General features: G+C 43.4%; 1 protein-coding gene across 1 annotated transcript in view; it reads right to left on the reverse strand.

The window, feature by feature from the left end:
* Positions 1-1,452: 1,452 nt before the first annotated feature.
* LOC122542472 (potassium/sodium hyperpolarization-activated cyclic nucleotide-gated channel 3) overlaps positions 1,453-26,290 on the reverse strand; it is a 451,331-nt gene continuing 426,493 nt past the window's right edge. The window contains exon 8 of the mRNA XM_043680205.2: positions 1,453-6,654. Coding sequence (XP_043536140.2) covers positions 5,105-6,654 — 1,550 coding nt within the window. The 3' untranslated portion in view covers positions 1,453-5,104. The remainder of the gene's footprint in view (positions 6,655-26,290) is intronic.

A 26,290-nucleotide genomic window follows, 5' to 3' on the forward strand; every position in this document is an offset into this window, starting at 1 on the left:
TAAAACAGAAAGAAAACAACGTTTTGCTGGAAAAGCTCAGCAGGTCTGGCAGCATCTGTGGACAAAAATGAGAGTTAATGTCTTGGCTCGAGTCACCCCTCCTCGGACATTCTTGATCCGAACCGTTAACTCTGATTGATTTTCCAAGAAGTCATACTGGACTCAAAATGTAGAGGTGTTGAACTGGGGTGGACAAAGTCAAAAATCACACGACACCAGGTTATAGTCCAACGGGTTTATTTGAAAACACAAGCTTTCAAAATGATTGATCTGTTCAATTTCCAAACATGCTGCCAGACCTGTTGAGCTTCTCTAACATTCTCTGTTTTCACTTCAGATTCCCAGCATCCATTGTATTTTGCTTTTAGTTAGTTAATGATGTTTGACGGACTTGTCCAATGATTGTTTTTGATGTGAAAGTTTGACTGTCTGATGAAATAGTGGGGACACCCGACATCTCTTTGGGAATTTCTTTCTCTGGGTTGCGTGCAGTCCATCATTTGGGGTCAGGATCTTCCTCTCTAACTGAAATGTTTCTACACCACAAGGATGACAGCAGTTCAAGAGGGCAGCTCACTACTACCTTCCTGAAGAAAGGCTTATGCCCGAAATGCCTCTTGCTCCTCGGATGCTGCCTGGCCTGCTGTGTTTTTCCAGCACCACATTTTTCAACTCTGGTCTCCAGCATCTGCAGTCCTCACTTTCTCCTGCTACCTTCCCAAAGGCAATTAAATAAGGAATTAATGCTGACTAACTAGGGAAGTTCACAAGCTGTGAAAGAATAATGAAGGGAAAATTACAATGAAACTAAAACAGAAACGGCTGAAGAAATTCAGCAGGGATGTGCAGGTTATAGAGTCATAGTCATAGAGATGTACAGCATGGAAACAGACCCTTCGGTCCAACCCGTCCATGCCGACCAGCCATGATAAGTGTTGAGTTAAGGGGATAGGGTTGGGATGCTGGTCTGGATGGAATGCTCTTTGGAGGGTTAGTGCAGGCTTGATGGGCTGAATGGCCTCTTTTCACACTGTGGGGAATATATGATTCAATAAATTCAGCCGGTCTGGCAGGATCTGTGGAGAGAAAGCAGAGCCAATGTCTTGAGAACAGCAACTCTTCTCCAGAACTGGAGATTGGTATGCTGTGTTTGATATCTTATTCCAAATGATGATGACAATTTTCAAGCCTTGAAAAGGTCTGTGTCATCTAGAATGAGAAATCAAGCATAACGTAATGTCACCTCAGGGAGAAAGTGAGGACTGCAGATGCTGGAGATCAGAGCTGAAAATGTGTTGCTGGAAAAGCGCAGCAGGTCAGGCAGCATCCAAGGAGCAGGAGAACCGACGTTTCGGGCATGAGTCCTTCTTCCTGAAGGACTCATGCCTGAAACGTCGATTCTCCTGCTCCTTGGATGCTGCCTGACCTGCTGTGCTTTTCCAGCAACACATTTTCAGCCTTAATGTCACCTCAGCCTTGGACTGCATGGTCTTACCTTGAGATCAATGGTGAAAGAACAGCTATGTGTCACCAGACATACAATGACTTCAAAGTGAGAATTATTATTATATGCAAATTTTACAAGGTATTTCTTTACTAGACAAATTGACTTCTTTTTAGTTGCCACCGTAGGACCTGGTCATGTACTGTTTCTGTTACTCGACTAGAAATTCAGAAAAAATAAGTTCAAATTGTAATTCTGTTTAAAAATATATTTGCAAATTATATAATAGAAATAAAACTAACTGCTAATCTGACATAAAGGTCAACTGATTCATTGATGTTTTATAGGGAGATTGTACATGCTGTCTTTACCTGGGATATGGACCATACATAACACCAATGTGGTTGAGTCTTAACCACTCCCTAAAGTAGCCCACAAGTCAGTTAATTGCATGATGGTCCAACCAAGGCTAAGTGATAAATGTTAGGCCAGATAGCGACGCTCGTATCTTGAGAATTAACATCATGTGCTCTCCATTCATGCATCTAACACAGATTGATGACATCGACAAGCAAACTCCCTGCAAACAAAATAATTCCCATTCTTAAAATGGGGAAAAAAATCCCAACAAAATAGATAACTTAATCTTTCACTTCTCATTCTCGATTCGACAAGTTGGCGGCATATCATGTTCTGTCAGCTCTAATCATTGTCTTCTTCGCTCATCCAACCTGCTTACCTGTGGCATTAGGATGGTGTGTAGATCTTACAATGATTCTGGAGTCAGATTCCAGATTTAGCAGTCACACTATCGTTTGATGTTTTCTGTGCACTGGTTGATTCCTTTCTGTGCTACTCTAATGAATTAGTTAACCTGTTTAAAAAACACACTTTCACAACTGTATAGGAAGAGATTGAAGAGGAATGTTACTGGTGTGCAGCGGGGAAAGACTAAATTATCTTTTTACATTTATCGCTTGGGTGGGATTCTTTAAGAAATATTCTTTTCTGATAATATTGATTATGAGTCTTTATTTTATTTCCCATTGCTTGTTCAGAGACATTTTTTGCAACATCTGACAAAAGGTTGTTAGAATATTATCAATTAAATAAATAATTTTGAATATTATTGATCCCTCCAATGTTTTCCCACGAAGGCACACTCTAATGGCTCAATAGGCACTCACCAAATTCCAGAATCTCACCAAATTGACTAATCTTCACTGCACAGGCAGTGAGCACAAGTGAGCTATTTGAGGATATTATCCTTGCAGCTAACCTGGGTGCTCCTCACATTCCATCTGCACCTGGTTGAACAGGGTCACAAGTAGAAGGTCTGCCTGCCCATCTTGACCTTTGACTTGGTCCAAGGTCCTCATAATGCTTATAACTCCTGAACTGCTCTCTTGGCTGCAATGAGTTAACTCACTCTACAGTGAGGGTCAGACCCACATCATGTCAGGCTATAAAGTCCAGCATCAAAATGAGCCATGAATTAAGCTTCTGAACCATTGAGAGTGCTAGCCAGCCAACCCTGTCCGCCGTTTATGTGATATTTTAAAATCTTACTTAGTAAGGTGCTAAAACCCAAATTGGAGAGTTTTTGGTATAATCTGTCTACATTCACTGCAAAATTTCACAAGTCAATTCACTAAAGGAATATTCACATAAATATTTGCTTCTGAAGCCCTTGTTTTCTTTACATGTGGGGAACGAGATGGAATTCTTAGCAGCTTCTTTGGCAGCGTCAACCATGTTCTGCTTTAATTTATCTCGAAAGGTCTTTGTTCCTCCCATTGTAAGCTTAAAACATTTTCCACTTGCGTTATGGTTTACCAAGTTTTTCTTCAATATCAGTTGCTGGGGAAAGATCATGGCTTAACGTCTCTCTTTTCCTTCAAGACATTCATCAAAAATATATGTAATGGGAACTCAGAGTGTATCATGGCCTGAAATGAGGTATGTGTACTGATGCATTGGCGCTTAGAAGAGTGAGAGGTGATCTTGAAGAAATATATTCTGATTCTAAGGGGCCCTGACTGTTGGGAGGATGACTCCACTTTGGAACTCAGCACTCTTTCAAAAACTAGGGGACAGGAAGAACTGCAGGTGTTGGAAGCCAGAGTCAATATACGTGAAGCTGAACAAGCACAGCAGGTCATAGTTTCATAGGAATAGAAGCAGGGCTAGGCCATTTGGCCCATCGAGCCTGCTCCACTGTTCATTAAGATCATGGCTGATCTATCCATTGTCTCAACTCCTCCTACCTGCATTATCCACATAACCCTTAAATCCCCTAATTTGCAAAAACCCATGCAATTGTGTCTTGAATATATTTAATGACGCTGCCTCTACTGCTTCCTTGAGCAGAGAATTCCATAGATTCACTACTCTCTGGGAAAAGCAGTTCCTCCTCATCTTTGTCCTCAATCTACTCCCCCTAACCTTGAGGCTATGTCCCCTAATCCTAGTCTCACCCACCAGCGGATGGGTTTCAAAGGGCTTCAGCCTGAAACATTGACTTTCTAGCTCCTCAGATGCTGTCTGATCTGCTGTGCTGTTCCAGCCTCACGTCTATTGACGGTTTTAAAAATATGGCATCTCCCATTTAAGATGCAGTTTCTTCTCTCAGAGGATCATTCTCATTTGGAATTCCTTTTGAGAGGGAACAATCAAAGTTGGGTCATTAAAGCTCGACTTAGAAAGATTTTTGAACAATCAGGGATACATGGAGGACAGGTTGGAAAGTTGGGTTAAGACCACTCTTAAATAAGTCATGATTCTATTGAATAGTAGAGTGGAGTCAATCAGTAAAATGGCCCTCTCCTGCATTAGTCTCATATCATCTTATGAATATAATGCTTTTGGACCAAGTACATATATACCTGTCTGAATACCCTCTTGGGTAGTTTGGTGTCAAGTTCTGTTTGATGGCACTTTGGTGAAACACTGTGGGATGTTGAAAGACGCTTTATAAATGCAAATAGAGTAAATGGGATGTGAGGTGAAAAAAATCGGTTGCAAGTGTTTCATGTAAAGGATGTGCCAATGAGGTCACTCTAGCTCAAAGACCCAACTTTAATGCTTGAAACTTATATTGAATGTTACTTGATTTAACCCTTGCCCCTACGCATTTGCATTGTTCCACGGTCCGTCCAGCCTTGACCCTATTTAACACCAATTTTAAATATCAATTAACGTTGGAACATTCTGACAGCTCTAAGTACCTGAGAGCAAAGGTTTCTCCTACCCATGTACATCGACTGGTGAAGAGTAGAGCATCAATTGAGCTTCACCTGAGTTGAAACCTTGACGTTGGATGCATTACTGGACTACTTGTTGGTGCTAAATTGTTTCTGACCTTTAATGAAGCTTCAAGCATCATTAAGTATGTTTTCTTTCTAAAAGAAAAATTACATTTGAGTATCCCTATACCATTTTGCTATTAGTTCTAATACTGCGAAAGAGGCCATACTATATTTATCTGCAGTAATTTACACAGTTCCCTTCGTATGAAAATTTATAAAATAATGCGACACAAAACTATAGCTCTAGAATAACTGGTTATCTAAAAAAAATCACAGTTATACAGAAGTAAAGAGAATTTTATATATATATATATATAATAAATTTGATTACTCGTGACCTGTTCATATAACCTCACAAATTGGAAGGGAGCTTCGACCGAACAGGTTCCAAATCAGAACCAAAGGTTACTGATCCCTTCTGAGGACCAGTCTCGTCCTTAGATAACGTAGTTGGGTAAAATGTGCCAAGTACGTGTCCTTGTGACTGAGGTAAACAACCTGATGACATCTGCCTTGGTAGAGTCATACGCTCAGGGATGGAGCTGCACGGTTTGCTCAGCCGCCTGGGCCTTGTAAAACTCATCACGCTGCCAGCAGATTCTCTGCCTGAGGAAGGGCTGCTCTGATGTGCTGCTTGAGCCAACTCTTGTGGCAAGGATGGCTGGGAGGCAGAGATCCCCTTAAGGTCCTGTGTCAAGCGTCCGACTGGCAGCGGTGGCGTGCTTTTGAGAGTGATGATCTGCTGAACGGCCGGAGGGGTCTGTGGTGTCAGGAGAGACGTGCGGGAGCCTGATGCCTCAGAGGAGCCGCAGTGAAATGTCCTTTTAGTCACTGGACTTTGAACCGGAGGGCTCAGAGCACCGGGGGAGTAGCACGGTGTGCTTGGATGCTGCTGGAGCGGTGACACCACGGCCGACGGGTAGCTGGGCTTTTCTGGTGGAGCTTGGATCCTGGATCCTGGTAGCTGCCCTCTCCCACTCTGCGGCACCGGGAACTGAGCCGACGGAGAACCCGAAGCAGCTGGAGGGAGGGGGCTCGGACAGAACGGAGGGGAGCCCGTGCCCGCTTGACTGGCCGAGGGAGAGCCTGACACCGGGTGCAGGAAGTGCTTCAGCTCCGCCGACTGGGTGCTGCTGCCCGGGGGGAGCTGAAGGGGACCAGTGTGTGTCTGAGGCGGTTTGGTGGTGGGGTGGAACTGGCTCAAGCCGGGCGAAGGCTGGCGGAACTGCGTGAAGACGGGCGAGGACGACCCCAAGGAGGACGGCTGGAGGCCGGGGGCGGGCGAGTGGCTCAGGAGCTGCTGGAGCTGGCTCAGGCTGGGGGATGGTGGCTGGGCCTGACTCAGAGCCGCAGGGGTCACCCCTGAGCTACGGGGTGGGGGTGATCCCGTCGGGGGCTGCTGGAGTTGGCTCAGGCTGCTGGAAGTGGAGCCCCCCTTGAGCTGGTGGGTCTGGAACAGAGCGGCCGAGGGCGATTCCGCGCAGGGGGTCTGCATCTGAGATGGTGTGCTGGATGGGGAGCCCATGGACGAGGGTCCGGTGGTGGGCGCAGAGCATGGCATCTGCTTCGGCTGGCCTGGCGTCTGACTGGCTTGTTGCCCCAGTGAGTTCAATATGGACACCGAAGGCTGGAACATGTTGCCGCAGAGGTGTGAATGGGGATGGGTCAATGCAATCGCCACTGAAGTGGTCGCTGCTGCTGTCTGGAGAGGGGCTTGAACCAGCGGGGTCCAGATGACCGGAGTAGGCGTGGACACTGTGGGCACTGGATTATTTTGGATGTTCTGCGCCATCTCCCGGTCATGTTGCACGATCTGCTGGATAATCTCACTCTCCTGATAGTTCAAGGCACCAGAGTTTAGGTCATGCTGCACTTTATGAAGCAAGATGGAATTTTTCTTGCCTGTGGAAACAGCAAGTGTGAACATGTTAGACATCTGTTTAGCGAGATTGAAAGCATTCAACGCAATTCACCAAAGAACCAGAGATTTTCTTTTCCTGATGTGAAGTGTAATTTCTGTCAATCTAAATCTCTGCTACCCATGTCCTAACTTTATTTCTTCACCATCCTGCAGAGCAGAAATTCACCAGAAATCTGCCTTCCAAATACACAATCACTTCTATCTAGAAGGACAATGGCAGCAGATATGTGGGACCACCACATTCAAGTTCCCCTCCAAGCCACTCACCATCCTGGCTTCGAAATATATCGCCATTCCTTCAGTGTCGCTGGGTCAAAATCCCGGAACTCCTACCTGTATTTTTTAGATCAGATCCCCTACAGCGTGGAAACAGGCCCTTCGGCCCAACAAGTCCACACCGACCCTCCGAAGAGCAACCCACCTAGACCCATTCCCCTACATTTACCCCTGACACCTAACACTACGGGCAATTTAGCACGGCCAATTCACCTGACCTGCACATCTTTGGACAGTGGGAGGAAACCAGAGCACCCTGAGGAAACCCACGCAGACACGGGGAGAATGTGCAAACTCCACACAGACAGTTGCCCAAGGCGGGAATTGAACTCGGGTCCCTGGCACTGTGAGGCAGCAGTGTTAACCACTGAGCCACCGTGCCGCCTTGAGGCACGGTAAATAGATCCTTTAGGACATTGTGGATTTATTTACAGCAGGTTAACTGCAGCAATTCAAAAAGGCAGCTCGCCCCCACCTTCTCAAGGGCAACTCAGGAGGGGCAATAAACGTTAGCCCAGCCAGTGACACACACACACATCCCACAAATGAATAACAGGTAAAAAAGACCTGTGTCCACTGACCTACTTTGGTTCCCAGTCAAGTAACACCTTGATTTTAACATTCCCTTCCTTGCTTTCAAATGACCTCGCTCTTCCGTATTTCTGTTATCTCCTTCAACCCCATAACCCGTCGAGATCTCTATTTGTCTATATTTGGCCTGTTGTGCACCCGACATTTTGTACAATTGGTAACGACACCTTCAGTTGCCTAAGCCCTAAGCTCTGGAATACCCTTCCCTCAATCTCTATTACTCCCCTTAACACACCTTAAAATATATCACCGTGGCCAAATAGCTCCTTAAGTGGCTCAGTCTTATACTGTGCATTGTCTGTGATGCATAGGAACATGGGTTGTTACATTAAAGGCACTTAGAAACATATGCCTGTGAAGAAGAATCATACTGGACTTGAAAAATTAACTTTGTTTCTCTCTCCACTGATGCTGCCAGACTTGTTGACTTTCTCCAATATTTCTGCTTTAATTTCAGATTTCTAGCATCTCCACTATTTTGCTTTTATTACAGATATAGTTGTTGTTTTCTGAAAAGGGACTGGAAATGGATTCAATGCTAATTATTGACATGGAATGGAATCAATTGGAACATTTGGAGGGTCGTGATCAAAGTACAAGAGAATGTAATGAACTGGGTAGCATTTTCAAAGAAGCTGATGGACAGAATGTTCTCCGCAGTGATTGAAGTGAAGTCAGCCAAGTGGATCTTATAGAATATGAGTTCCTGGATTGGAGTTGTTAACCTGGTCTAATCAGGGATCCCTGGCTGACAGATAAACGGGAGCATCAGGGGTTCTGCTTACTCTAAAAGCTGTTTCTGAGCTATCTGGGTCAGTGTCACATACTACACACATGTAAGTAAAGGATGACTTGATGATGGAGTACCAGCCTTAGTCTCCTACTGCACTTTGTCACCCCATAGTTATTGAAGCATAAGGTTCACCATTTCACCATATTTCTTTCTACCTCCAGGCTTTAGCACTCTTCGATCCCAATGTTGACTGCCCTCTAGCTGGTGGAATGTGAACCAGTGAAGAGTGAGTGGTTGAGAGGAGTTAAAATAATGCCCTCCACTTACCCCCTCTGATCCTTCTGCCTTGCCACCAACATGCAATATTAACCTTCAGTATGAGTCCTACTTTAAGCACAATGCCATCACAATCTTACCCACCGGAGTTCTGAGTGAGAGAATAGTTTTGAGTGGAACTTTGCGATGATTTCATAAGATATAACTGTCATTGTTAAGATCAGCTTGTGCAACTTATTGAAAATTATACTGTGCATTTTGTCTACTTAAAGCTGAATTGTGCAATTAGAATCTGCTAGGAAATAATTGATAATATAATAAAGGATTCCTGTTTAATAGCTTGAGCAGTTCGAACTCTAAATATCTCTGACTGAATATGTAACTTGCTGCGTCCCAAGAATATCATAGCGGGTTCTCTACAGAGAATTCACAAGCTCTCTTCTTGATATGTGTGACAGTACTGTGCCTTTAAGAGATGTGTTCTATCCAGTCTCTTGCTGAGGGATGAATGAGTCCTGGACCCACCCACTCATGTCTCTTTTGCCTCATTTCAACAAAACATCAAGGGAGAACTGAAAAGCTATTTACCAACTGCATGCTCGATGGAGATATTTTGGCACAACTGTGTCAACACCCCTCTGCAAAGGAACAGGACAGAATACAACTCTCAAAGGCACAGTACCATCACATATGGGACACCACTCAACCTCATCTACTCTCCATGATGATCATGTCCTTAAAATCTAATTACTTATTGTATAATGTTCCATTTCTTTACAATTCAGACTCTCTCTGCTGGTACATGTGCACTGGCAGCTTTAGGTTGACAAAATTCCCAATGCAATTTTCAAAAAACTGCACATGTTGATCTTAATAAAAGCACTCATGTCTTAGTAAATCAATACAAAACTCCATTCAAAACTGTTCCCTCATTCAGAACTCCAGTAGCTGTTGCAGGTAAGATCACAATCTGATGATCGATGACAATGTTTCCTATTGTGAACAAGTGAGTTGATGTTGAGTTAGTAATCGTCTCAGTCAGACCTTAAATCCTGAACATGTTTCTATCTGATTCAGCGCTATTGAGGCTTAGAAAGCCAGACTTTGACATACTAAGGACTGTTTACTCTGGCCAGAGTTTGCACTAGAACAAAAGGACAGACTTGATGACTGTAGCAATACAATAAGGAAAATATCATTGTAGATCCACTTCCAGTTGATGGTCATTGACCTCTGAGGCAAATTGTACATTTAGAAGGTGAGGGAGAGCTTGGTTGGAGTGGCTGTATGACTAAATAACTTAAATTCAGAAAATAAACAGAGTATGCCAATGTGATTGTTTGTTGTGAATTGACACCTTCAGGAGTAGAAAGAATACTGGAATGAAAGGGTTGGGGGAATGCGGACGAGATATAAAACACTGGAAGAAAATATATTGTGAGGAGTTTGTGTCAGACTACTGTGAGGATCTGATTAAACCATATGATTAACATTACTATAATTCCCCCCAGTGTTTAATGTCATTGGGTAATTAATTGAAGCATCAACTCAAAATCAGGCACTGAGTTCTCTCTTATCAGTTAATTAAATGGCTGAAGTATGTGATAGCAATTGGCTCTCATCATCATACAGGGGATTCTGGGTTGTATAATCCATTTTCAAACATTTTAGCGCCATGAGTCAATGGGTACAGAAGTGTGAGTGATAGCAACAGGAATCCTGAAATTTCCTAAAAGGGACCTGAAGTGCAACACTTTCACACAGAGGGTGGTGGGTATATGGAATGAGCTGCCAGAGGAAGTGTCAGAGGTGGGTACATTTACAACATTTAAGTGACATTTAGATAGTTGCATGAATAGGAAAGGTTTAAAGGATTATGGGCCAAAGACAGAAAAACAGGATTACTTCAGTTTAGGTAACCTGATTGGCATGGAGAAGTTCGGCCAAAGGGTCTGTTTCCATGCTCTATGACTCTATGAGCTATTGAATTTGATGAAGTGAGATTCTCTCAACATTGAGATGACCTTTGCTCCGTTTCTTTTCTGGTTCTGCCACACATAGAGTCATAGAGACGTACAGTACGGAAACAGACCCTTCGGTCCAACTTGTCAATGCCGACCAGATATCGTAAATTAATCTAGCCCCATTTTCCAGCATTTGGCCCGTATCCCTCTAAACCCTTCCTATTCATGTAGCCATACAGATGCCATTTAAATGTTGTAATTGTATCAGCCTCCACCACTTCCTCAGACAGCCCATTCCATACACGCACTACCCTCTGCATGAAAACGTTTCCCCTTAGGTCCCTTTTAAATCCTTCCCCTCTCACCCTAAATCTATGCCCTCTAGTTCTGGTCTTTCCCAACCCAGGGAAAAGACCTTGTTTAGTTACCATATCCATGCCACTCACGATAACACTGATCACTCACACCCCTATAATGTGTAAACCCTGTCAGTATTGCAAAAAGAATGCACCTCAATTGTTTGAATTCAAGAGAGTAGAGACTCACTATGTTCAATGTCTACTCATAAGTCAGCCTTGTCGTCCCAGGTGTCAATCCAGTGAACCTTTGTAGTTCTTCTTCTAAGGAAAATACAATCTTCATTCGGCATGGAAACCAAACTCTATACTGTCATCCATGCATTTTTTTTAAAAGAATCGCTCAAGGTTTGTGGTTGTTGCTGGCTGCCTCTCCGTAATTGTCCTTGAGAATGTGGTGGTGAGCTGCCTCCATGAACTGCAGCAGTTCTTGCGGTGTAGGTAGGCACTCAGTTCCAGAATTTTGACTCCAGGGCACTGAAGGAACCGTGACAAAGTTCTGGGTCAGGATGGTGTGTGGTTTGAAGGGGAAATTACAGGGGGTGCAGTTCGCATGCCTCTGTTGCCCTTGTCGGTCTAGGTGGTAGAAGTCATGGGTTTGGAAGGTCCTGTTGTTCAAATATCTTGTAGATAGTACACTGCCAGTGTGTGTCAGCCATGTATGGATTGCGTGTTAAACGAGGTAGATAGCCAATCAACCTGGCTATTTTGCCCTGGATGATGTCAAGCTTCTTGAATGTTATTGCTGCTACTTTCATCTCCACAAGGGGAGCATAGACCATTTCACTCTTGACTTGTGCCTTAAACAGGCTTTGAGGAATCATGGATTTCTATGGCAGGAACATTTTAGTTTCAGGTCAATGGTAACCCCCTGAGACTGATACTGGTGGATTCAATGATGGCAATGCCATGAGGAGATGGTTGGATTTTCTTTCTTGTTGGAGATAGCCATTGCCTGGTACTCATGTGGTGTGAATGTGTTTTGCCACTTGGCAATTTAAAACTGGATATTGCCAGGTCTTGCTGCATTCTCCCAGGCTGATCTTTACCCACACTTTTGTCTGTCCAACTGTTGTACTCTCTCTCGCTGGGCTCTACCTCCACTATCGTTTACTCTTGTGCCCTCCCCACATCCCTTCTTTAGCATTTGTACCAACCCTTTCCCAGCTATCATCAGTTCTGAAGAAGGGTCATTGGATCCAAAACATTTCTCCCCACAGATACTGCCAGACCTGCTGATTTTTTCCAGCAATTTCTGATTTTGTTCTTGTTACTTCAGTAACTGAGGATTCACATATGACGGTTAACAATGCACAATCCTCAGGATACACGCCCACTTCTGATGTTACAGTAGAGGGAAGGTCATTATTGTTTTTGCTTTCTGATTGTTTTTTAGAATACAGGCAATGCTGAAAGGGATGCAATTATTGCTTCTTAGCTCTCATATTTCTGAAGATATAACGAAATAAAGTTAACTACACATAGGTTAGCCCAGGTATGGGCAATATTTGATTAAATTTACTCTTGCCTTTCACGATCCACTTAGATTTATAAAATAAATAGAAACACTAATGATCATTTAGCTGAAACCAAGTTCCTTTTGGAAGGAGTAACAGGAATGCAGAGTACTGGGCTAATGGTAAGATTCTTGTCAGTGTAGATAAGCAGAAAGATCTCGGTGTCCATGCACGTAGATTCCTGAAATTTGCCACCCAGGTTGATAGGGTTGTTAAGAAGGCATACGGTGTGTTAGCTTTTATTGGTAGAGGGATTGAGTTTTGGAAACATGAGGTCATGGTGCAGCTGTACAAAACTCTGGTGAGGCCACACTTGGAGTATTGTGTACAGTTCTGGTCACTGCATTATAGGAAGGGTGTGGAAGCTTTGGAAAGGGTGCAGAGGAGATTTACCAGGATGTTGCCTGGTATGGAGGGAAGGTCTTATGCGGAAAGGCTGAGGGACTTGACACTATTTTGTTCGAGAGAAGAAGGTTGAAAGGCGACTTAATTGAGATGTATAAGATAATCAGAGGATTAGATCGAGTTGACAGTGAGAGCCTTTTTCCTCAAACGGTGATGGCTAGCATGAGGTGACATAGCTTTAAATTAAGGAGTAATAGATATAGGACTGATGTCACAGGTAGTTTCTTTTCTCAGAGAATAGGGGCGTGGAGCGCATTGCCTCCAACAGTAGTGGACTCACCAACCTTAAGGGCGTTTAAATAGTCATTGGACACACATATGGATGAAAATGGAATAGTGTAGGTGAGATGGGCTTTGGATTGCTTTCACAGGTCAGCACAACATCAAGGGCTGAAGGGCCTGTACTGCACTGTAATGTTCTATGTTCTATGCTTGGAGCTAGATACTCCAAGGGTCAGAATGGGATTATTCCAAGGGCATTATTGGTGCAGTGCAGACTGAAGTTGCACATTGTGACCATGAAGAATTCCCAATGCAGATGCCTCCAATAAGCAATTCTGAAAGAGTTCACCAAAGTTGCAGAATTTACAATTCAATTAAGCTATTAGTCACCCAGGAAACATTTGTGGATTGTGAACATATTCCAAGTCCAAGGTAACTATTGAACTGAACCCCCCGACTCATCACAGATTCCACTACCCTCCGCCCCTAAATAGACCTCCCCCAATCCATTACACTACCCGGACTCCTGACCAAGACTGCCATCCCCACTCCCCCACTTCTCCCAACCACCACCCCCATACTCCAGCCAGAACTCCCTTATAACCCAATCTGTTTCCAATATCCCCCTAACCAACCCTGATGGACTGGCACCTTCACATCACCACATCCCCATCTCCAGAAATCCGAAATCCCCCCTCTCCACCTCTTTGATTCCAGAAACCCTCGCCTCCTGACCAGACTGACATTATCCCCCCTTCTTGTCTTCACTTGGCTTGATCTAACCAGAACCAAAACAAAGGCCGACAGTCGATCTTGGTACCCCAAACCCCTTTCCTGGCCTGGCCATGCCTTTCCTGATGCAGATCTGACAGACCCCAGACCCGATAACCCCTTCCCATCTTATGGATCCAACAATCCACCCTGGACTGTTCCCTCTGTAGCCAACCATGCCCGCACCCCTTCTCACCTATCATCCAGCTGGCACTCTTCACATCTCCGCCCATCACCTGGCACTCTCAATCTACGCTTACCTTGCATATCTAAACTTTCATGAGAATTGTCAACATGCCTTGTTGTACTGTCGGACGTTTAAGTCAGAGAACAAGGCTGGGGGGGAGAGGGCATGACTCGCTGTTGGATTCACAGTTTCCTGGACAGGTACATAACAGGGTAGCCCCTTTATCGGAATCTCCAGCACTGAAGTCATCTCACGGCAAGTAGGTTCTTTATCATCAGAACAATCGACAGAGGGTTTACCAACCCTGATCAGAACATCTGGCTGAGAGTTATTGAATTCAATTTGCATGTGTAGGAGGTGAACATCTAGACCACTGACTGGAACTGGAGGACTGTAATTATGAGACCAGTGCACCCATATGGGGCTGGGCTCACCCCAATGTTTTCTGCCAATGCCCAGCACCAGCACCTCCACATAATGGTCTGTGTATGGCAACGTCTTCTGGAACCTGCAGCCATACATCTGCATGGCCATGTGACTTAGGGAAAATCTTTGACCTCCGAATTCTTAGGAAACTGGATATTATGGTATCCTTATAGGTGAATAAATGTTATTGCAGCCAGAGGGATAAGGCATTGTCCTGGATTATATGAACAAAGTGATAGGGATGGAAGACAGGTAAAACCAATTCTGGGTAATCCAAGATGGAGGATGGGAAAATTTTCTGGCTGTAACATGCTGCTCCTTTTTTGAGGTATTTTAGGTGTTGGAGGTGATGTCCTCAAATTCCAGGAGCAGCAATTACTGTTTTATATGCTGTTGCACTGTTTTGGAACTTTGGAGAAAAAAACAGTCAAAACAACAGCACTTTTAAAAGGGAGAGGTACAGACAAAGGCTGCAAATGGTCAAGTTAGTGCAGGAGAGAGAGAGAACAAGAAACCCACACTGTTAACTGACACAGCAGTGAACCTGCACAGTTACTGCCTTTGGTGTTTGAATTCATGTATCGCTTCACATCAGAGTGTGTCTGGGAAAATTAACAAGCAGTGAAATTCTCAACTGATCTTGGAGGAACCGATTTGGGAGAGGTCACGCATAGAAACAGATAAGTGGATAGCTTTAAGTATAGTTTTGATGTAAATCTACAACAGTGAGTAGAGTGGGTTCTTTCTTGATAATACGTTTTATTTGAGATGTGTCTCTGGATTAAATTGAAAAATATAAGCCATAAATATTAAGTTAGCCTGGAGTAGTGTTTTGTAGAGGAATTTGTCTCGGTCTATTTTCTGGGTGTGAAAATTGTAAGAAGCAAAAATAGCCCTTAGTAGAGTGATATGCTCTTCATGTCAGACGTGGGAGCTCAAGGAGACTTTACATATTACTGAGGATTATATCTGTAATAAATGCCGTTGGTTGCAAATCCTATCAGATTGAATGGATCGATTGGAGTGACAATTAGAGGCATCAAATAATTTACAGGAGCAAGGGGGTTTGATGGATGACAGTTATACGAAGGGAGAAAAGTCACAAATACAATCAGATAGATGTGTTAACTGCAGGAAAGGCTGGAGAATTAGGCAGGCAGTACAGGAGTCTTCTGTGGCTATCCACATTTCAAGCACATATGCTGTTTTGGAAAATGAAGGGGATGATAGATTCTCAGGAGAATGTAGCACGATCAGCCAAGTTTCTGTTTTGGACTGGCTCTAATGCAATGAGGGGTACTTCGGGTTCCAAAAGATCAATTGTGTTAGTGGACTCTCTGGTCTGAGGCACAGACAGACGTTTCAGTGGCCAGCAGTGAAAAATCAGAATGGTGTGCTGCCTCCCTTGTGTCAGGATCAGGGATGTCTCAGAGAGCATGCAGAATGTTCTCAATGAGGAGAGGGGGCAGCAGGAGGACATTGTGCACATTGAAACCAACAGCATAGGAAGGGAAAAGGATGAGATTCTGAAGGGAGAATGTAGAGAGTTACGCAGAAATTTAAAAAGGAGGTCTTCGAGAGTAGTAATATCTGGATTACTCCTGGTGCTATGAGCTTGTGAGGGCAGGAATAGGAGGATAGAGCAGATGACTGCATGGCTGAGGAGCTGGTGTATGGGAGAAGGATTCACATTTCTGGATCATTGAAATCTCTTTTGGGGTGGAAATGACCTGTACAAGAAGGATGGATTGTACCTTAATTGAAAGGGGACTAATATACTGGCAGGGAAATTTGCTAGAGCTGCTCAGGAGGATTTAAACAAGAAAGGTTGGAGGGGTGGGACCCAGGGAGATAGTGAGAAAAGAGACTGGTACAGTTGAGAAAAGAAGTGACTCAAACAGTCAGAGCAGGCAGGAACAAAGCAGAGAACAAAGTAGGACTGATATATTAAACTGCATTTATTTCAATGCAAGAGGTCTAAGCAGGAAGGCAGATGATCTCAGGGCATAGTTAGGAACATGGGGCTGGGATATCATAGCAATTACAGAAACATGGCTCAGGGATGGGCAAGACTGGCAGCTTAATGTTCCCAGATACAAATGCTATAGGAAGGATAGAAAGGGAGGCAAGAGAGGATGGGGAGTGGCGTTTTTGATAAGGGGTAGCATTACAGCTGTACTGAGGGAGGATATTCCCAGAAATACATCCAGGGAAGTTACTTGGGTGGAACTGAGAAATAAGAAAGAGATGATCACCTTACTGGGATTATATTATAGACGCCCCTAATAGTTAGTGGGAAATTGAGAAAATTTGGAAGGAGGTTTCAGTTATTTTTAAGAATAAAGCAGTGGTTCTGGTAGGGGATTTTAACCTGTCCAAACATAGACTGGGACTGCCATAGTGTTAAGGGTTTAGATGGAGAGGAATTTCTTAAGTGTATACAAGACAATTTTCTGATTCAGTATGTGGATGTACCTACTAGAGAAGGTGAAAAGCTTGACCTATTCTTGGGAAATAAGGCAGGGCAGGTGACTGAGGTGTCAGTGGGGGAGCACTTTGGGGCCAGGAACCATAACTCTATTAGTTTTTAAATAGTGATGGAAAAGGATAGACCAGATCTAACAATTGAAGTTCTAAATTGGAGGAAGGCGAATTTTAACAGTATTAGGCAAAAACTTTTGAAAACTGACTGGGGGTAAATGTTCACAGGTAAAGGATGGCTGGAAAATGGGATAACAAGAGTCCAGAGAAAGTATATTCCTGTTAGGGTGGAAGGAAAGGTTGGTAGATATAGGGAACGCTGGATGAAGAGAGAAATTGAGAGTTTGGTTAAGAAAGAGAAGGAAGCACATGGCAGGAATAGACAGGATAGATCAAGTGAATCCTTAGGAGAGTATAAAGTAATTGAGAGCAAACTTACGAGGGAAGTCAGAAGGACAAAAAGGGGACATGAGATAGCTTTGGCAAATCAGGTTCAGGAGAATCCAAAGGGCTTTTACAAATACATTAAGGACAAAAGGGTAACTAGGGAGAGAATAGGGCCCCTCAAAGATCAGCAAGGCGGCCTTTGTGTGGAGCTTCAGGACATGGGAGAGATAGTAAACGAGTATTTTGCATCAGTATTTACTGTGGAGAAGGACATGGAAGATATAGAATGTAGGGAAATAGATGACATCTTGAAAAATGTCCATATTACAGAGTAATACTGGATGTCTTGAAATGCATGAAAGTAGATAAATCCCCAGGATCTGATCAGGTGTACCATGGAACTCTGTGGAAAGCTAGAGAAGAGATTGCTGAGCCTCTTGCTGAGATATTTGTATCATCGATAGTCACAGGTGAGGTGCTGGAAGACTGGAGGTTGGCAAACATGGTGCCTTTATTTAAGAAAGGTAGTAAGGACAAGCCAGGGAACTATCGACCGGTGAGCCTGTCGTTGGTTTTGGGCAAGTTGTTGGAGGGAATCCTGAGGGACAGGATGTACATGTATTTGGAAAGGCAAGGACTGATTAGGGAAAGTCAACATGGTTTTGTGCGTGGGAAATCATGTCTCACAAACTTGATTGAGTTTTTTGAGGAAGCAACAAAGAGGGCAGAGCAGTGGACGTGATCTATATGGACTTCAGTAACACTTTCGACAAGGCTCCCCATGGGAGACTGATTAGCAAGATTAGATCTCATGGAATACAGGGAGAACTAGCCATTTGGATACAGAACTGGCTCAAAGGTAGAAGACAGAGAGTGATGGTGGAGGGTTGTTTTTCAGACTGGAGGCCTGTGACCAGGGGAGTGCCAAAGGATTGGTGCTGGGTCCAGTAATTTTTGTCATTTTCATAAATGATTTGGATGTGAGCATAAGAGGCATAGTTAGTGAGTTTGCAGATGACAACAAAATTGGAGGTGTAGTGGACAGTGAAGATGTTTACCTCAGATTACAACAGGATCTTGATCAGATGGGCCAATGGGTTGAGGAGTGCCAGATGGAGTTTAATTTAGATAAATGCGATGTGCTGCATTTTGGGAAAGCAAATCAGAGCAGGACTTATACACTTAATGGTAAGGTCCTCGGACCTTATTGAGTGCAGGAGTTGGGATGTCATGTTGCGGCTGTACATGACATTGGTTAGGCCACTGTTGGAATATTGCATGCAATTCTGGTCTCCTTCCTATTGGAAAGATGTTGTGAAACTTGAAAAGGTTCAGAAACGATTTACAAGGATGTTGCCAGGGTTGGAGGATTTGAGCTATGGGGAGATGCTGAATAGCCTGGGGCTGTTTTCCCTGGAGCATCGGAGGCTGAGGGGGTGACCTTATAAAATCATGACGGTTTATAAAATTATGAGGGGCATGGATAGGATAAATAGACAAAGTTTTTTTCCCTGGGGTGGGGCGTCCAGAACTAGAGGGCATGGGTATAGGGTGAGTGGGGAAAGATATAAAAGAGACATAAGGGCAAACTTTTCACGCAAAGGATGGTACATGTATGGAATGAGCTGCCAGAGGAAGTAGTGGAAGCTAGTAAAATTGCAACATTTAAAAGGCATCTGGATGGGTCTGCGAATAGGAAGGGTTTGGAGGGATATGGGCTAGATGCTGGCGAGTGGGACTAGATTAGGTTGGGATATCTGATCAGTATGGACTAGTTGGATTGAAGGGTCTGTTTCCATGTTGAACATCTCTATGACTCTATGACTGCAACTGCAGTTGCTAGAAATCAGAAGCAAAGTCAGAAATTGCTGTAAAAACTCAGCAATTCTGAAGTAGGGTCACTGGACCTGAAACATTAACTCTGCTTTCTCTCCACAGATGCTGAGATCTTCCAGTAATTTCTGATTTTGCTTGTGATGGAAAAGAAAACATTATCACCTTTTTTGGGAAAGGTTGGAAGGGCTTCTTTGCTCCCTTCAGCAGACTGATCAAACCTCAGATGGTTCACACAATTAGCCAGTTGGAGGTCACTGTGTGGGTGTGTCTCTCTCTCTCTGGCTCTCAGAAAGGGAATGACACTGGCTTATAGCAAGTATCTGAAGTCGAAATCATTTAATTTGCAGCGACAGGAAACTGGCCTGCTCTTACAGCCTGCCATTGGCAAACAGAAAGATAGGCAGATTGATAACCAACATTCTAGATTGTGTAATGTTGCACTTTTCCTCACCATCAAATTCTGGAGTGGGAAGTGAACTCAGAGCTTCTGTCCAGAGGTACAGACTCTAACCACTGCAGCTTAAACATTTTGTATTTTGTAAGCTACGCTCAATTGGAAGGCAAAGTGGTGTTTCCTATTAGGTAAAGGGGGATAGTTTGCCTTAAAGTGCAAAACAAGTTCTTAGACTAGCTTGAAAAAAGTGTCAATTATAGATCAGAATCACTTTCACTCAACATTTCTATTGAGACTTTCTTAGGTAGATAGGATAGTGAAGAAGGCATTTGGTATGCTTTCCTTTATTGGTCAGAGTATTGAGTACAGGAGTTGGGAGATCATGTTGCAGCTGTACAGGACATTGGTTAGGCCGCTGTTGGAATATTGCATGCAATTCTGGTCTCCTTCCTATCAGAAGGATGTTGTGAAACTTGAAAGGGTTCAGAAAAAATTTACAAGGATGTTGCCAGGGTTAGAGGATTTGAGCTATAGGGAGAGGCTGAATAGCCTGGGGCTGTTTTCCCTGGAGCGTTGGCTGAGGGGGTGACCTTATAGAGATTTGTAAAATCATGAGGGGCATGGGTAGGGTAAATAGACAAAGTATTTTCCCTGCGGTGGGGGAGTCCAGAACTAGAGGGTATAGGTTATGGGTGAGAGGGAAAAGATAGAAAAGAGACCTAAGGGGCAACTTTTTCATGCAGAGAGTGTTACGTGTATGGAATGAGCTGCCAGAGGAAGTGCTGGAGGCTGGTACAATTGCAACATTTAAGAGGCATTTGGATGGGTATATGAATAGGAAGGGTTTGGAGGGATACGGGCCGGATGCTGGAAGGTGGGACTAGATTAGGTTGGGATAATGGGTGGGATGGACAGGTTGGACCAAAGGGTCTGTTTCCCTGCTGTACATCTCTATGACTCTATGACCCATCAGAATTGATTCATAACTCATACCTATACTCCAAGAAATAATAGAGATGTGGCTGTAATATGACTGTCACTTTTCTGAGATTAGCCAGGCCAAATCAGATTAAATTGTGTGTTAAATGTGAAGTCATTCAGAGTGTGCACGGTTTTGCCTTGCATTAATGGATTAATTCCAGTAATCCTCCTAGCTAGTAACAGAGGCATTAATCTACTGATTACTTGCAACATGCTAGCAAATCCTTTATTCCCCATGGAGACATTACTGTCAATGGGTGAAAAGAAAATTATGCAAAGTTGCGTTCCTCAGAATTTTCTCCTCATTCTTAATGGTTTCATGCAATGAATGGAATGAAAATGTTATAAAGGTTTCATCGCCTGTCACTGCACAGTTGATGATTTTATCGAGGGCAATAATAAAAGAACCATGCTTCAGTTTCATTACAGGGAAAGGCTATGGGTCTGTCCTACCTGCCAGGGCATTAGATGGTGGCTCCTCCCCACAATCAATTTATGGACATCATTAGACTCTTAATCCAAAATCTGTTTCTGCTGTTACTAGCTTCAAATACCATTACCTGCCATAGCAGGATTTGAACCCAGGTTCACAGAATGTTATAAAGGTCTATGTATTAAGAACACAACGATAATACCACTGGGCCATTGCCACCTTTTTGCCATAACTCCCCCTCCCATAGCTATCAAGACCAAGAATGAGACTTGAAACTTTCCAGATTGCTTTGTACTTTTCCGTACATTAAAGTTCTATTAGTCTATTCTCTGTAAAGGAATAAAGCGACTCCTTCAAAGGGCACGGTTTGCATGAGAATTGAACTGATCATGCTAGACCTTTGCCGAATGAAAGGCATTGAGAAAGATTTCTAATGTGCATAAAATGCGGGAAGCGCTTCAGTGAGTCACTTATCAAATAATCCGTTGTTGTGGGATTTAGCACGGCTCTGGTTCCTACCCATCGATATTTAAGTACAGATTAAAATTATTGAAGATTAGAAATTGCAGAACAACAGAATCAATTTTAATACCTTAAGTGGTAATCATGTTCAAAAGTGGCCTATAATCCCAAAATTATCCACAAGTAATAAATGGGTTTATTTTTAAACATCATTTACACTATTGATTTGAGAGGTGAGTAATGTAAGGCAGGATTATGTCTGCTCTTTGAGCATTTTCTCATGTTTATGCAATTGGGTCACTTCAAGACCTCTATATTGAGCATAAAATCACACAGAATTTACAGCATGGGTATATGTTCGAGGAGAAAGTGAGGTCTGCAGATGCTGGAGATCAAAGTTGAAACTTTATTGCTGGAACAGCACAGCAGGTCAGGCAGCATCCAGGGAACTGGAGATTCGACGTTTCGGGCACAGGCCCTTCTTCAGGAATGAAGAAGGGCCTGTGCCCGAAACGTCGAATCTCCTGTTCCCTGGATGCTGCCTGACCTGCTGTGCTGTTCCAGCAATAAAGTTTCAGCATGGGTATATGCCACTCCGATCAGTTGGTTCACATTACTTACATAGCCCTGCGGCTGTACTGACACCACGCAGAAAGGGGAGAATCACTGACAATGACAAGCGCTGCAACTTTGATGGTGGGGGCCAATGCAGCACAATAACTAAGCTGTCTTGGGCTCAGGGGGTAATGCTGGGAGATTAAGTCACAATTCAAATTGGTTACTGGGATCGTGTGGAGGGTCCACACTGGTGGGCTCAACAGGAAAGCCAGGAAGAAAGGAACATGGAGGCTTGTGGGGGCTCCTTGATTACCAGGCTGTGACTCACTGTGCCAAGCACAGTGCCTGCTGTCTTCTACTCTTGCAAACATCATAACTGCATACTGGAAATGGCTGTGACCACGCCCAGAGCAGGTAGAGTAAGACAAGGTTTTTCCAGTCTGTTATGGACCAGGTCAAACCCCCTCAAAAACATATTGTGACAAAGCTGGTCCTTTGTCTAAAAGCTGTTCCTTTTCTGAAGGATACTGTGTCCTTGATTTTTTTCAGAGGGGTCATAAATCAGTCTGGGCTCTGGATTGACTGGTTTGGTACAGACATGAAAGGGTATTTGCTTATACATAAACAGATGAGACCTTAGGCCAAAACTATTATGTTTTAGAAGTAATCTTTATGATGAAAGGGGAGTGGTCAGTCCTGGAAGCGGAATTGTTGTTAGTCAGTGCAGCAGGAGCTATGTGGAAACACGCTGCTAAACTGTCTCCGTTTCTGCCCTTCTAACTTCAACCTGTGAGCCTCTGTTTCATTTTTACTGTGCTTAAGGATCTTGTTTATTGGGACCGTTGTGTATATTCGGAACAGCATAATTAAGTCTAGTTTGGGATAGTCTGAATTCTGTGGGTATTCTATATTCTGTTCTTTGTGTTTCATTCTGTAATTTTGTGAATAAATTTTTGTCTGTTTTAAAACCTGGTAGTCAACCCAGCTAACATACTCCAGGTCATTTTCACTGTGTACTTACTGAAACAAGTTGCAAAGTTACAGTCTGGCCTGCCTGCTTAAGAATGCTTTGAGTGGTCTGGCCTAGTGCATAACAGACTCGGGGCTCTTTGTGGTAGGTCGTAGGTGCTAGTGTCTTTATTTCAGGTGTTGGTTTGGTTGGGTAGACAAAGCTTGGGATAACAATGGCTCTCTTAGTCACCAAGAGCTTTCTGGAGGTGGACAAGGTGACTTTGGAAGTTTTACAGAAGGCGAAGAAGACCAAGCTGCAGGAGTTAGTAGACAAGCTGGCGTTGAAGCTATGTCCTAATGTGAGGAAAGATGTGGTGATTTCAGCAGTAGCTCAGCATTTAAAGTTGCTGGAAACACCATCAGGATATATAGAGATGGCAAGAATTCAATTGCAAATGAAGCAGCTTGAGTTAGAGGCGAGAGATAAGGAAACGGCAGCAGAAATGAAACAGTTTGAATTACGGTTAGAAGCAGAAGAGAAAGAGAAAGAGAGTTTGAACTGCAAAAACTGACACTTAAAAAGAGAACTGCTGGAAAAGCACAGCAGGCCAGGCAGCATCCGAGGAGCAGGAAAATCGACGTTTTGGGCAAAAGCCCTTCATCAGGATTCCTGATGAAGGGCTTTTGCCCAAAACGTCGATTTTCCTGCTCCTCAGATGCTGCCTGACCTGCTGTGCTTTTCCAGCACCACTCTGATCTAAATTCTGGTTTCCAGCATCTGCAGTCCTCACTTTTGCTTACTTAAAAAGGGAAGTCAGCTTAAAAGGATGGAGATGAAGGCTAAAGGCAAGTCTAGTGAAGAAGAGAGTGGGGATGAGCAAATCCATGCTGGGCGAAAGCCTGATGGGAAATGTTTAAGTACGGTCAAGCATTGCCTAAGTTTGATGAAAGGCACGTGGAAGCCTTTTCCATCTCATTTGGAAAAGTGGCTAAACAAATGTAGTGACCATGTGGGTTTTGTTGATCTAAACAAAACTTGCAGGTAGGGCGAGAGATCACGATCAGAGGAAATTTCTGGGAAGTATGAGGAGGTGAAAAAACCAACATAAGTGCATGTGAACATACCCGGGAGCCAATGGACAACATTTCAGGGATTTAAGGAGAAACCCTGATCAAACCTATGTTAAGTTTGAAAGGATCAAACAAAGTAAATTCTGATAGATGGATAAGAGCTATAAAAAGTAAAGCAAACCTACCATGCCCTTAGAGAGGTAATTAATTTGAAGGAATTCAAAAAATTACTGCTTGAAGCAGCGCAAACTCATGTTGAAGAGTTTGAAACGGCAAGGTTAGCAGCTGAAGTGGCTGATGATTATGAGCTGGTCCATAAAACACAGTTTGGCCTCCAGAATCAATTTTAGTCCATGAGGGATAGAAACTGGGGCAAAGAGATATCCTCACGTGGAAAGGGAAAGATAGATCTCAGTGAAGATCATAAAGATAATTTACCACAGGGTGAAAAAGAAACCCTTGAGGGGGACACAGAAGGTAAAAAGGCTCCGGTGTTTTCATTGTAATAAAGTGGGTCACATGAAATCACAGTGCTGGTGGGCTAGGGGAAAGCCAGATGTAGGAAAATAAGACAAGCCTGGAAGTTTTGTTGGCATGGTAACAAACAGCCCAATGGAAGCTAAAAAGCTGCATCAGAGGTTGATTAAGGAGGAAGTGCCAGATCTGCTAAAAAATATAAAAATGTATTCACACAGGCCAGGAGTGGTAAAGAAGTTACAATATTAAGGGACACAGGATTCTCTCAGTTTGTGATGCTAAAGAACGAGGAGATATGTACTCCTGAAGGACTATTGCCAGAAAAGATACTGGTAACAGAAATCCATAGTGAGACAAAAAGCACTCAATTACGTAAAGTGAGGCTAAACTGTCCAGAAAAGAGTGGAGAATATGTGGTAGGTGTACTGGACAAAACTCTCAGCTCCAGGAATACACTTTGCCCTTCAAATGATATAGCTGATTCACAGGTAGGCGTGCTGCCTACTCTAGTTAAAAGCTGGAAATGTGTTGCTGGAAAAGCGCAGCAGGTCAGGCAGCATCCAGGGAACAGGAGAATCGACGTTTCGGGCATAAGCCCTTCTTCAGGAATCCTGAAGAAGGGCTTATGCCCGAAACGTCGATTCTCCAGTTCCCTGGATGCTGCCTGACCTGCTGCGCTTTTCCAGCAACACATTTCCAGCTCTGATCTCCAGCATCTGCAGCCCTCACTTTCTCCTCTAGTTAAAAAGCCAGTGGAGACATAGGCAACTGAAGAAATGCAGACGTTTATTCAGGAATCTTCCCTGATTGTGTAGTAACAAGATCATAGAGTCACAAGCTGAAGCAAGAGAAATCAAAAGGCACAGATAAGGAAGTAGCATTATCAAAGACTTTTTTTGATCAAATGAGTGGGACAGAGCGGGACCCAAATTTTAGAAATGCAAGTATCTTTAGCTCTGCTCAGCTTATTGAGTTACAGCAGAAAGATGAGAACTTAAAACAGTTGTATCAAAAGGCATATGCAGAGAAGGAGGGTGAACGCATCCTGTGTGTTATTACTTAACAAAATGATGTCTTAGTAATGAAATGGAGACCATCACACAGTCAAGCAGATGAGAAATGGGCAGAAGTTCATTAAATTGTTTTGCCAGTAGGTGACAGAAAGGAGGTGCTGCAAGTGGCACATGAGCTACCACTTAAGATCATTTAGGAGTGAGGAAAACACAGGCTAAAATACAAAGACATTTTTACTGGCCTGGACTGCACAGGGATGTAGTTGAATTTTGCCAGGTGTGTCATACATGTCAGCTAATCGGAAGACCACAGGCAGTAATAAAGCCTGCACCTTCAATACCTATTCCAACATTTGAGGAACCTTTCACAAGAGTCTTGATTGATTGCGTAGGTCCCTTACTTCAAGCAAAAAGTGGGAATAAGTATTTATTAACAATGATGGATGCATTGACTAGATTTCCTGAGGCAGTCCCATTATGCAATATCACAGCTAAACAGGTTGCAGAAGAATTATTCAAAGTTTTTCCTAGATACAGACTAACAATAGAGATACAGTCCAATCAAGGGTCAAAATTCACATCCAAACCATTCAAGGAGGTTATGAATAACTTGGGAATAAAGCAATTCAAATCTACTGCATACCATCCACAATCACAGGGAGCACTAGAGAGATGGCATCAAACATTAACGGCCATATTGAGGGCTGATGATCGGGACTATCCAAATGATTGGAAAAAGGGAGTTCCGTTTCGACTTTTTCCGATCAGAGATTACAATGATTTTGATGTGAGCTTAAAAGATATAGTTAGTAATTGGAGGTGTAGTGGACAGCGAAGAAGGCTACCTTG

This window comes from Chiloscyllium plagiosum, unplaced genomic scaffold (genome assembly GCF_037043375.1).
Source record: "Chiloscyllium plagiosum isolate Xiang-an unplaced genomic scaffold, Cpla_swu_hap1 HiC_scaffold_42, whole genome shotgun sequence".
In the NCBI taxonomy this organism is placed as follows: Eukaryota; Metazoa; Chordata; class Chondrichthyes; order Orectolobiformes; family Hemiscylliidae; genus Chiloscyllium; species Chiloscyllium plagiosum.